Here is a 13,035-nt window from a genome sequence, read left to right as displayed (position 1 = left end):
TATTTACGGTCTGGATTTTGTCTTGAGACCGACATTGGTTCATGCAGGGTGGGGCTCCAGCAATACGTGATCATTTGGTCTGCACCCAGACATTTGAGTCGCTCTGGATGAGTCTGATGCTACAACATAACTGGGTCAAAAGACCCAAGAACTCTGAGGCTCCTAGACGCCCATAAAATAGTCTTTCCTGGGCTGACTAAGGTGGGAAGAAGGAGAAGAGGCAAATCCATGAGTTGCTCTTCTCTGTCAAGGCACCTCTGCCAACCCAAGCAATGAGAGAAGGGTGAGCTCAGCCATGCCAGCCAGGTACACTCACTCCTGACACAGCCAATGGTCAAATTTGACCCAGCCAAATGGGGGACCTATTAAGTGCTACAGCTGCCCCCTATGACCAACCCCCCCCCCCCAAGCTCAGGTTCTGAACATCTGACTCCTACCCCCAATCTCAAATTTCATCAAGAATCTTATCCTGGGTTTGTCCAACCTACTTCTGGGCGTAGAGGGCAAAGAAGTGCGACTCTGTTGCAATAAAGACAAAGTATCAAAGATTCCATGCTCCGTTTTTACTAGGTACCCCGCTTCAGTGACAGACCTCATCAGAGGCAGCCAAGCTCGTGGTGAAGGGCACGGCCCCCTGGGTTTAGATTCTGGCTCTGCCACTTATTAGATGTGTGAATTTAATCTCTGTGGTTACTTCTAGTTTTCCTGTGGCTTGTTTTCTCCATCCATAGAATAGGGATAACAGTAGTACTTAGACTCAAGGGAAGATATCACGATTAAATGAGTTAATATTTCTAAAGTTCTTACTAGAGAAGTGCCCAGCACTTAGTAAGCTCTATACATGTGATCATTTGTTAGTAAAGTGAGTAGATGGATTTAACAATAATGTCTACCATTTGTCGAATGTTTTCCACACTATGTAGCTTGTCTCATTTAACTCTTAAAATAACTCCATGAGGTTGGTAGTAGTTCATTAATTTCTCTGTTTTCCCTGGCAGTTAGACAAATAGATTTAGTGGAATAGTAATTTCTCTAGGTTTTCAAACCCTGGTAAACCTTAATTTTATGGCCTTGAGCTAGTATTAAACCTCTCTCAGCCTTTTCTTATTTAGAAAGACAGGGTTATTGTAAGGCTTAAAGATAATCCATGAAAGCCCTTCTTCACGTAGTGCCTGGCAAATAGTGAGTGTTCATTAAATGGTCACTTTATTATAAAGCAAGAAGACAAGGGGCACTTTTGCATGCTGCTCTAATTTTGCAAGCCTGTCCAGTCAATGGCACCCAAATGTCCTGACGGAATTGATCCCTGGCTCCCTACTTTTGGGGGCCAAAGATCAATAGCCAAAGTCAGGGCCATTTTATGCACAGAGCACTATAAGCACAGGGTTTAAGGCCTACTTTTTCAAGGGCCTATAGAAATGTTAGAGACCTGAGAAAAAGCTAATGCATTGCTTCCATAAAAACACAAGGACACTGCAAAATCAGAAATCAATATTTAATTACATATTAATAACAAATATTTATTGGGCATTTAGTATGTGTATTAAATACCTTTATAGGTATTAACACAATACCTCACAATGGCCTTATTAGCCCCATTTTATAGGGGGAAAAAATTGAAGCATAGAGATATTTAGAAATGTATTCAAGGTCACACAGCCTCCAAGTGATAGAGTCAGGATTTGAAAGCAGGCAGCAGAGGTTTTCCTCCAAACCCTCTGCTATCCTGCATCTCAGAGGTCTGCAAAATGAAACAATGTGACCGTTCTTAGTAGTCATAAAAAATGTGTTATGTTTGGAAATAGTTTGTAGATTGGCTTTTCTCCCTTTGCTGGAATTCCAGACTCTATAAAATGATTGTTGAGAAATCAAAGCCAGTCAAATTAAACGTTACCCTCACCAAATATTTTCAAAAGCAAAAGATTAAAAAGCCTTTCAAGTTGTTTTTACAGAAAAAGATTATATTTCACTTGAGACTAGAGATGCTTTTTAATATATTTGATGGGACATGGAGTGTAGCCTCCACCAGCAGCTGTGCCTAGGGTCTGTGAAGATCTTTGATTAGCCCTTTCTGTGCCTGACAAAAAGTACACAAGCAAACAAATGAGCAAAACAATCAATCAGCCAAGTTACTGAGAATCTATTAAGTGCCACGCTGTTCATTTGGGTGTTGGAGTGTACAAGTGACCCGCGAGACGAAGGGCCGATTTTCACAGACGCGCTTTCCTGGCCCTTCACACAGAAACACTGTGGCAAGCACCAATAACATGTCTGCTGCTAAATGAGAAGCAAAGTAAAACTCCTGTGCAGTCCCACAGGAGTTCCTGCTAACTGAAGGAACGCAGAGCATGGAAGGCTGGGAGACATTTTTGAGTCGCTTACATTAGTATTTATTCCCCAGCTTAGATGAAGGTCCAAAATGCTGCTGTAGGGGCTGGACCCCTGAGGTTTTAGCCTCAACTACCTGCTCTTTTGGTGTGGGACATCTGTAAGTGCCCATATCTCAGTACTTCCCAGATGTGAGCAGCCGTGCTTTGCCAGGCTTCCTGGAGAACACATATGGGCACTCTTGTTTGAAACAGCTACTCACAGTAAACCAGTTGGGGGCCATGTTGATTCTCTTCATCATGTTAAAGTTTTAAAAATTATCTAGTATTAGTTTCCTAGGACTGCCATATAACAACGTACCACAAACTGGGTGGTTTAAACAACAGAAATTTATTGTCTCACCACTCTGGAAGTTACAAGCCCAAGATCAGAGTGTTGGTAGCGTCAGTTCCTTCTGAGGGCTGGGAGGTAGAATCTGTTCCAGGCCCTCCTCCTTGCTTCTGGTGGTTTGCTGGCACTCTTTGGTGTTTCTTGGCTTGTCGATGCATCACCTTGATCCCTGCCTTCACCTGCACATGGCATTGTCCCTATGTATGTATATATGTATCCAAATTTCCCCTTTTTTTATAAAGACAACAGTCATATTGGATTAGTGCCCACCCTAATGACCTCATTTTAACTTGACTCCTCTGTAAAGACCCTACTTCCAAGAGGGGTTAGGATGCTGATATATCTTTGGTGGTGGTGGTGGGGTGAGGGGTGGGGGGAATATAGTTCAACTCATAACAGGTACCTGAGTGCTTTAGCTTACTCTCAAAGCTGGTTTTAGTATGAGATCCAGTCATTTCATTTATAAATTCCTGAGACTATGCATTAAATGTTTTCATGTCCAAAGCATTAGTTATTTCTCTATTCAGCCCTTTAGCTCAAACTCTCTGATAAACCCCAAGTGTGTTTTTAAAAAAACTTTCTTATCACTGTAGCTCTGAGCCAGTTGTGAGCCTCACTCCTTGACAGTGCACCTCAGGTGGGTGGAGTTGACTAATTTAGCAGACCTCTTTCTCAGCCAGCTCCCCCAGAGCTGGAGTGGTGGCAAGTGAGGGCAGCGTAACTCCCAGGGAGGACATTAACAGATTGACAACCTGCTTGCCTGGCACAGAGTTCTAAATGATAAGGTAAGCGCATAAGATAATCATAGCAGACACCGGTTTTGAGAATTCTGAAACTACCAATTGAGATGAGTTCTAAGTGTGGCTTTGTGTCCTGCATTTATCTCTTCTGAGGGTCTTGACAGTTCCTAAGGAGATAAACACAGTTGGAAGATGTACTGGAAGAAGTGTGGGCTGAATACAAAACAGTACAGCTTTTTCTGGTGTGACTATGAGAAAAGGCACCTTAGTTTTTAGGCCAATATACTTGGTAGAGAGTTACTGCTGTTCCACGGGCACAGTGTACCCCACTGCTAAGGAGTGGTATCCGTCAGTTATTGGAAAGATTCGCTGCCTGCTGTCTTTGCTCACATCGGTAAACGAAGCAGATGGGGAGGAATGGTCAGGGTGCTGGGGAACATATACTCACGGGGTATCACACAGAATAATGGTTGGGAAGCCCTTTGACATTCACTGAACATTATGCAGTCCCCAGTCTCAAGAACCCTGCTTTGGGGTCAGAGATATATGACAGACAAATGTGAAACAGCCAGGGAAGACTCCTGGACCGTTCACGTCCACGTGCCAGCTGTTTGGTGGATAACTTAAAATGTCATTGGAAAGGAAAGCTAAACATGGATCCGTTCGGTAAAAAAATACAGATTTTTAAAACATCTAGAAATTTAGTATCATGTGGCAACTATATGTGGTTTGCAGCTGGTGAGATTGACGAAATAAATATTCTTTACCAAAAATCCTGAAGAAGGATTGTCCTGTTAGGATTGCACCAAAGGCAATCTAGCTGCCTGTGCTTTGGCATGCCCTACAGAATATGGAGGAAGCAGTGGGGCTGGGCCCCTGCCATGGCCCCCATGGATAGGTCAGCATATGCTACAGGACTCACCTGACTCTAGAAAGGGTGTCTCCCACCTTTGATTAACTACTCACCTTTAAATTTCAGAAAAGGTCTTAGTGATTCTCTAGCTCTTAATCTGACTCCATCTAACACAGGCAAGTGAAAATGGAATTTAGGATGCTTGGGTGAGGCTGTGAGTTATAATAGGGCTGGATGTTGTTGGAGGGATGGGCGTTAAGGGGTCTTACTCAGATGTTGGTATTTTTTCCCCATTGGAAATTGTGCCTTTCTTGGGGTTCAGAGCTCTGTGGCTAGACGGGCATTGCTGGAGGCCACATAGAGCTCAGCGTCCATTTCCTAAATATATAGGGAGGGTTTACTAGAACTAACTTAATAGATTTCAGAGATTATGTAAACATTTTACATTAATTTAATACTATCCAAACCCTAGGAAAGATATTATCTCTTAAAAAGGTCAGGTGACATATTTAAATCATTTCACTCTGTAGATCCACCAAAGGTTCAAAGCCCAAGGAAACGTCAGCTATACTATGTCATGGTTTGTGTTTTTAGTTTGTGGAGGATAATTGGTTGGTCCTGAGCCATAGCTGGTCCCCAGGAGATACATATTTCCATGGGAAACTAAAGGAACACAGAAACCAAATGTAAAATATGTATGTGCATGAAAAAAGACAAAGGAAATAATTTCAGCTGCACAGTTCAATGTCTTGTCCTGATTATTGTGAATCTGAGCATGACAACCAATGCCTCTGTCCCACTAGACTAACAGGTGTCTCTCTTTTCCAGTGTTCTGTGTCCTGTGGTGGCGGAGTGAGGATTCGCAGTGTCACGTGTGCCAAGAACAATGATGAGCCTTGTGATGTGACGAGGAAACCCAACAGCCGAGCTCTCTGTGGCCTCCAGCAATGCCCGTCTAGCCGGAGAGTTCTGAGACCCCCCAAAGGCATGATTTCCCATGGGAAAAAACTACCTCCATCCGAGCAAAACCCCTTGAAACCCATCACTCCAACGACATCCAATCCCAGAATGCTGACCATACCCATGGTTCCTGAGCCTGTGAGCACAAGTTCTCTGGCAATCAGCAGCCCTAGTCCTACCACAGCCTCCGAAGAAGGAAACCTAGGTGGGAAATGGTGGCAGGATAGTTCAACCCAGACTGAACTGGACTCCCATGATGTCATTTCCTCTGGAATTACTTCCCAGCCCATCCTCACTTCCTGGTCTCTGAGTATCCAGCCAAATGAAGAGAATGTTTCCAAATCAGCCCCTGGTCCTACCTCAGAGGGAGACCTTTTAGGCACAACGAGTGGTTCTGATTTGTCATCTTCCAGCAACCCTGTGACTTGGCACCTGACTCCATTTTATACTTCGACCAAAGAGCCAGAAATGGAGCTTCACAGTGGCTCAGGAGAAGACAGTGAACAACCTGAAAACAAAAATGAAAACAGCTCTATAATATGGACCAAGACCAGGGGACATGAAAATGATGCTTCAGTGGAAAGAAGTACAGAAATGCCACTTGGACCTCTGCCAACACCTTATCTTTGGGGGGTGTCCTTGCGGTCACCTTTCAGCACAGTGGTAGAAGGACTGCTACCCAGCCAAAGGCCCCCTACTCTGAAAAATGGTACACTCAGAGCTGAGGGGATGGTCACTGAAAAGCCAGCTAATACTTCACTCCCTCTGGGAGGAGACCATCAGCCAGCACCCTCAGAAAAGTGGATAAACCACAACCTCCCAGAACTTTCAAGCAACATGAATCTAACACATACTTCTAGACCAGTCCTGACTGAGGAAGATGCAACAAGTCTGATTGCTGAGGGGTTTTTGCTGAATGCCTCCCATTACAAGCAGCTGTCAACGGGCCACAGCACTGCGCGCTGGATTGTTGGAAACTGGAGTGAGGTAGGAGTTCGGTGTCTTACCCCATGCCTGTTTCTATATGGAAGATAGTTAAGGGTGTTTGCATTCTTGTGCAAATTTCAAAATAGACATATGAAATATAGTCTAATGAGGAATAAATGTGAAGTAATTGGGTTCATGCCCTCACCTCCTTCCTTCAACTCAAAAAAAAAAAAAAAAAAAAAAAAAAAATGTCCGGGGAAGAGAACAAATGTAGTGAGATACAGTAAAAAGAACCTTGAACTAACTCAGGAGGCCTGAGTCAGCCAGCTCTGTGATAGTGGAGAATTCAGTCCACTCTCTCTCAGCCTGCTTTTTATCTGCAGAATAGTGAGCTAATGTAGACCACCTCCAATGCCCCTTCCAGCTATAACTGTGATAATCCTATGATGGACAACTAATGGGCCTGAGTGCAGATTTCATTTAGAAAGCTAATGTTGAGGCCATAGTCTAAACTTGCCAAGTAATAACAGTTGCGATGGAAATCTAACACCACATTCTTTAAAAGAATTTGGTAGCTCACTGTAGCCATGATTTCTTCTCTTTTTGGTCTGTTTGCTTATATGCAAAAATTCATTTTGGCCCATTAAAAAAATTAGGATATAGAGGGAGAAGAAAACACATGATGAAAAAAATGTTGGCCTCTGTTTTCAGGCTTCAGGAATTTGGCTAGATATTTGTTTTACCATTTCTAGAACCAATTCAATCCTTTGAAACATCAAAATCATTTCTCACCCATTTGAATTTTGAATGCAAAGTATATGAACTTGTTAAAAATAATTTGACAATTCAGAAGAGGACTTTGTAGCAAAATAATCACATGTTCAAATCACTGAACATTTTTTATGACAATTCACGACTCCACTTCTTAGCTAAAGAGAAGTGAAATATTAGCAGCTAATATAAAAATAACAATACATTTAATTTATAAAGCATGTTAATTTCCAAACCATTTCCATATGTAATCTCTTATTTTCTCCTTTTGACAGCCTTAGGGAGCAGGTAGGGTCTGAGTGATACCAATTTATAAATAGAAAAAACAAGATTTTTAATGGTTGAGTGACTTGTCTAAGGACACACTTGTTAATTTGATGATGAACATTCCAGCTCCTCTCGGATCTGCTCTCTCTAGTGAATTTCAGCACCAAGTGACAACTTTGCTGTATAAATTATTTCTTACGAAATAATCAGCATCGTTGGTTATGGAATTGACTATACTGGCAATAAATAGAGAAATTCAAACTTCCAAAAAATGTTGTTTGCATTTGAACTATGTTTTCACATTGATTTATGTTTGATTTGTAAAGTAAGTTGTCACATTTCCTGTCAACGGAGCAGCATTTTATTGTCTCCATTTGCAAGTAAAGAATCCAGGTTCAGGAGGAAAAAAAATATTTTCAAGCTTAGAGACATCCAATTTGTTGAAAAAATGAGAGGACTGGTTCTCATGATCCCTGACATTTTAGTCAGATTTTATTCTATTAGGAAAGTTCTAATGGGGTCTTCACAATGAGGAGGATGTTGACAGTGAACATTTATAAAGCGTGTACCATGTTGCATAGCATGATTTTATGCTAATTAACACGCATTCTCTCATTTAATCCTCATCACAGCCCAAGGAGATTGATAGTATTGTCCTCATTTTAGAGATGAGGAAATTGAAGCTAAGAGAAGTTAAGTAGCTGCCCAGAATTACACACACTCATGAGTGATAGAGCAGTGATTTGAACCCAAGAAACAGATCATAGCCTCTGACCCATTGTTTTGCCAATCAGAAAACATCACCACTCTGCCTGTGTTCAATTTGTTTCTTCTTTGGTTATATGACATAAAAACAATGCTAGTCATGAGGTGACCCTGAGTATACAGATGAGAAAAATCACAAAGTCCACAAGAAAGTATTTTAAAATAACACTGAGAGATCCATGGTTACTTTTGAGCTCACAGGGCCAAATGGTCCCTATAATGTCACCACAGTGGGTTTAGCCTAAATAGTTCAAAACAAAATTGATCTGTTTAGGTTTTTTGAGTGATGTCCTTGAAAGGATGGACGTAAAAGTAGTACCCTCAAAACATATCTTCCCTTCCAAAAACACAGAGCAGCCCTAAAGGACAGATAAATAGGCTTGTCATCTTCCAGCCATCATACCATGTTTTCCTGAAAATAAGACCTAGCCAGACAATCAGCTCTAGTGCATCTTTTGGAGCAAAAAATAATATAAGATCCGGTCTTATTTTACTATAACATAAGACCGGATATGATATGATATGATATGATATGATATGATATGATATGATATGATATGATATGATATGATGATATGATATGATATGATATGATACCGGGTCTTATATTAATTTTTGCTCCAAAAGATGCCCTAGAGCTGATTGTCCAGCTAGGTCTTATTTTCGGGCAAACACGATAGCAGTCAGGATAGTGTGTGTCTTCTGCAAACTCAAAGACAGAGAGAACACGTTGTGGAAACTTAGGCTGCTATTTAATTTGTAGGGTTTTGTTAATTAGTCAGTGGAGATGAAGTCTAAAAGCACCTACAATTAAAGACACTATGGGCCTTGAGAAGACTACAACCTGGTCAAACAGAATATGAAAGAGTAGATGATAAAAGGCATAGATATAGGATTGATATCAGAATAATCAAAGTATGAATGAGATGTGTACAGTATGTGTACGTAATTAGAAATATCACACACACACGAGAGGGTAGGCTGTTGTAACAGATAGAGCCAAACAAATTATGGTTCACCAAAACCGAAGTTGATTTCTTACTCACATACTAATATAAGGTAATTTCAGGTCTGCAATGGTGGTGGTAGAGAATGATGCTCTGATGCATGTGGTCATTCGGGAATCCAGACTGACAGTGGTTCTGCCATCCTCCCATCCAGGGGTCACCATCCAGTCAGTCAGAAAAGGAAAAAAAAACATAGATAAATGTATTCCTGTAAGGGGTTTTATGGGCCAGGCTTGGAATGGGCATGTATTACTTCTGCTTACGTCCCGTTGTCTAGAACTCAGTCACGTGACCAAACCAAACTGCAAGGCAGCTGGGCAATGTAATCTAATTGTGTGCCTAGGAAGAAGAGGGAAAAGCTTATGGTGAGTGCTAGGAGTCTCTGACACTGAATGGCATGTCCCACTGTGTATATAAAAGCTCATTTTGGAAGCAGTGAGGATGAGGGATTTGATCTGTTGGGAGGTTACTGCAGTGGTCTAGATGAGGCACAAGAGCTAAGAATGCTCAGGATGAAGAGGGGAAGATAAATTTAAGAAGCCTTTAGAACTTAAAATCAGTAGGGTTTTGTGACTAACTAGATGTGGGGTCTAAAAGGAGAGAGGAGGAGAGCAGTCTGTCATGACTATTCAGGTGGAATCTGGGTGTCTGTTGGTTCATCCTTCCATAAACTAAGACAATGTATAGGAAGTGAGTCTCAGTTGAGACAAAGAAAGGAGGGCTGATGAGTTCAGTTATAGATCGAGTTTAACTGATGGTACTTCTGGGATATCCAGGTGATAACCAGACGATGTTTGTGTGTGGGCGTCTGAGGTTGTTGAGACTCAGCAGTGAAAACTGGAGATAAGATTTGGTAGCCATGACCAGTAGGAAGAAGTTAGTTAGAGCTTTAAGAGTGAATGAGGTCACCCATTAACCTGCAGGACGCAAAGAGGAGTGGGCCAGGAATGGGACTCTAGAAAACATTCGCGTTTTAGGTAGCTGGCTAACAAAGAGCTCGCACATGGAAGACCAGTAAGGAATAGTCTAATTCTTAAGCTATAAACCAAGATGTCTAGGAACATAAGGACTGACAGTGGATCTAATGGATTTGACAGTTAGCAGGTCACAGGTGACTTTGGAGAGAGCTTCTGTAATGAGATGCAGGGAGATATCAAAGTGCAGTCCGCAGGAGAGGCCCTGTAGGCGGCTGTCACCATCCTCAGACAGAAGAGTCCCCACATTAGGACTGTGACTAGGGATGGACAAGCTCTCAGTCCACAAGTGAATACAAAAGTTTCATTAAACAGTAGCTTGAGGATGACCCAGAAATCAGTTAGTTTCCTGTCCCATCCTCTTTTCATCCATTCCCAAATCCAAAAGCAGTTGTGGAATTATTAAATTCAAATGTGTTCTAATGCTTTTGTCCTGAGGACAGTGAATGTGTGAATTAATTGATAAATGTCCATTGATTCTATGAGATTACTATATCAAAACAAACTAAACCAAAATAAAAGTATACATCAACCCTGATGACCATTGACTGATACACTTTGATTATAGTAAATCAGGATACACGGAATTGGTTTTATCTCAAATGTCATCATTTGACTTTGACAGAAATAAACTGTCTTATTGAATACATGGTAGCTCACCAAAAAATTGGTAACCGTGGTGGAGCCATTGAGAGCTCTTAATTCCAGGCAGTTTGGCTGCACAAGGGAACTGGCCCAGCTTGCAGTTGCTCAACGCTACAAGGATAGTACAGAGTTGCACATTTGGCAGGAGTTTCCTTCATGACTGGGCTTGGTGCCTGCTCCTTTTGTGTGTCTTTTGAGACAAAATGCTTAATACATAGAATTGTCAGAAAGGATCAGGACTCAGGATGAAAACTCTGGGTTTTGAGTTCCCCACTGCCCGATTTTGTATTCTGCTCATTTCTGAAGCCGTTTCTTTAGGCTTGCCCCCCGCCCAAAATAGCATTACTAGCCTCTCAATCACTAAGTCTTAGAAACTCCAGCATCACAATCTGCCCCTATGCCACTAAAAAGAACCCTAACAGTTTTCAAGTTAGTGTGACGTCATCATTCTGTCATCTCCTCTTTATTATCTGTTAGTTTGGGGCCCAGTGATTTTCTATCTAATGGTAGGAGGCATTTGGAAAAGAGTGGGTGCTTTTGTTTGTTACCATGATGGGGGGGTGGGGGTTGCTACCAGCATTCCATGTCTGAGAGCCAGAGATGATGCAAGTTCTGTGACATCCAAGGAAGTCCCTAACAAGGAAGAATTGTCCAGTCCAAAATGCCAGTAGTGCCCCAGTAGTCAAGCGTGAGGAACCCTTGGTTCCTACTTTTGCTTAGGATACCTTCTTGCTGGTTTATGCACTTCCGGTCTTTCCCCTCTCCAGTGCTTTCCACACATCATCACAGGAGATGTAAGGCTGCCAAATTAGTCTTCCGAAAGGAATTTTCTAGTCATTCCAAATTCCTGCTCACATATCTTTAATGTCTCTCCGTTGAATATCAGATCAGATAAAATCCACTCTAACATCCAGTAGCCTTCACAACCTTACGTAATCCAGCTTTCAAACCGTACTACCTCCCACTTTTTTTCATCCACCTTAAGCTTCCACCAGTCTTCTGCCCCTCTCAGTCAAATGCCTTTGTTTACACTGTTTCCTCTACCTGGATCGTTCTCTCTTTTCTCCTCTGCCCTTTTATTTCCTGCCTGTTCTTCAGTATCAAGCTTTGAGCTGCTTCAACTCTAAAGCGTTTCCTGATCGTTAAGATTGGAAATAATTTCTAAAGTTCCCTAGCATTTGATCTGCTGTCTCCTTCACTGTGTCCTCCTATTTTCTGTCCTGTGTCGAAGGGCTGTTCATGTCCCTCGTGTACACATCGTGTTCGTCTGACTACTTGTGATTTCAAAAGTTAAGTAATTGATATAAAAACCAAGTTAACACTATAAATGGACGTAAAGTATAAAACCATATGTTCTGGGTTTGAATTCTGGTTCAATCACTAGCTGTATGTCCCCAGTTTCCTCATCTGTAAAATGAGGATGATAACAATGCCTGACTTATAAGTCTGTTGTGAGATAAAAGGAATAACTCTGTGTAACGTAACACAGAAGAGTGTCAGGTATATACTATTACTGAACTCAAGGGGTTTGCCACTTCCGGTATTCTATTCAAGAAGGAGACGTGGTTGTTGTTAGGTAATTTTATTTACTTGCAGCAAGTTAAGGAGACGGGATTCACATCCAAAGCTCTGTCTCTCCAAAGGGAAGCTTAATCGTTGTTATATGCACTATTTGGTTAATTGCCTGTTGACTGCTTCTTAGCAGTTGGCTATAATTATTGGGATGGGTTCCTGTCATGTTCATCCTGTTTACAGCTAAGTCTGCAAAATACTGTGCTATAATTTTAACATTGAGGAAGAATAGCATTTAGTAAGAACAACCCAGACCCTGAGACTCTTGTCCTAGCTAACAAATAGGGAGCACTCAGTATTTGCTCTGGTAATCTATGTGCAAAACAGAAAACAGGTGCTATGCAGTGTGCATGGGTGTGGCTCTTATTTTGACAGAAAATCACCTCTCCTGGAATTGCCTCTTGGTTCAGTCAGACCCCTGGGCCAGTTAGCTCTGCAGACGTGTAAGTGCAAGTGACAGTATAATTTTCCACAGCCTTTCACAGCAGTTTTCGCATGATTCTGATGTAGCCCCCCATGTCAGTTCCAGTCCTAACCATGCTGAAACCTGCTCCTTGACCTGTAAATCGGTGGCCATGGGGTCACTATCCGTTTGCAAGGTAAATTGAAGTTGTCCCGCTACTGCCTCAGGGTCCTCCTTTCTTCTTTGATCCTTCACTCCCAATTTGAAACTAAAATAAGTGACAATCTATGGAATCCCATTTTACTTTTCCTGCATTCCATGGACATCCTCCTGTCAGTTTTACCTCTGGACTGCTGTTTGCTGCCTAAATAGAAACTGTCAAAAACGAATGAAACAAATGTCGGCTCATGACCTCTGAATCCAGCAGAGCTCC

The 13,035-nt window shown here is 41.8% G+C and overlaps 1 protein-coding gene across 1 annotated transcript in view; it reads left to right on the top strand.

The window, feature by feature from the left end:
* Positions 1–13,035, top strand: part of ADAMTS12 (ADAM metallopeptidase with thrombospondin type 1 motif 12) — a 274,548-nt gene that overhangs the window by 211,289 nt on the left and 50,224 nt on the right. The window contains exon 19 of the mRNA XM_019737332.3: positions 5,140–6,258. Coding sequence (XP_019592891.3) covers positions 5,140–6,258 — 1,119 coding nt within the window. The remainder of the gene's footprint in view (positions 1–5,139; positions 6,259–13,035) is intronic.

Source organism: Rhinolophus sinicus, chromosome 3 (assembly GCF_057876585.1).
Source record: "Rhinolophus sinicus isolate RSI-liver-muscle chromosome 3, RSI-T2T, whole genome shotgun sequence".
NCBI lineage: Eukaryota > Metazoa > Chordata > Mammalia > Chiroptera > Rhinolophidae > Rhinolophus > Rhinolophus sinicus.
Note: the sequence above shows the minus strand (reverse complement) of the source record. Positions and strands in the feature narration are given on the sequence as shown.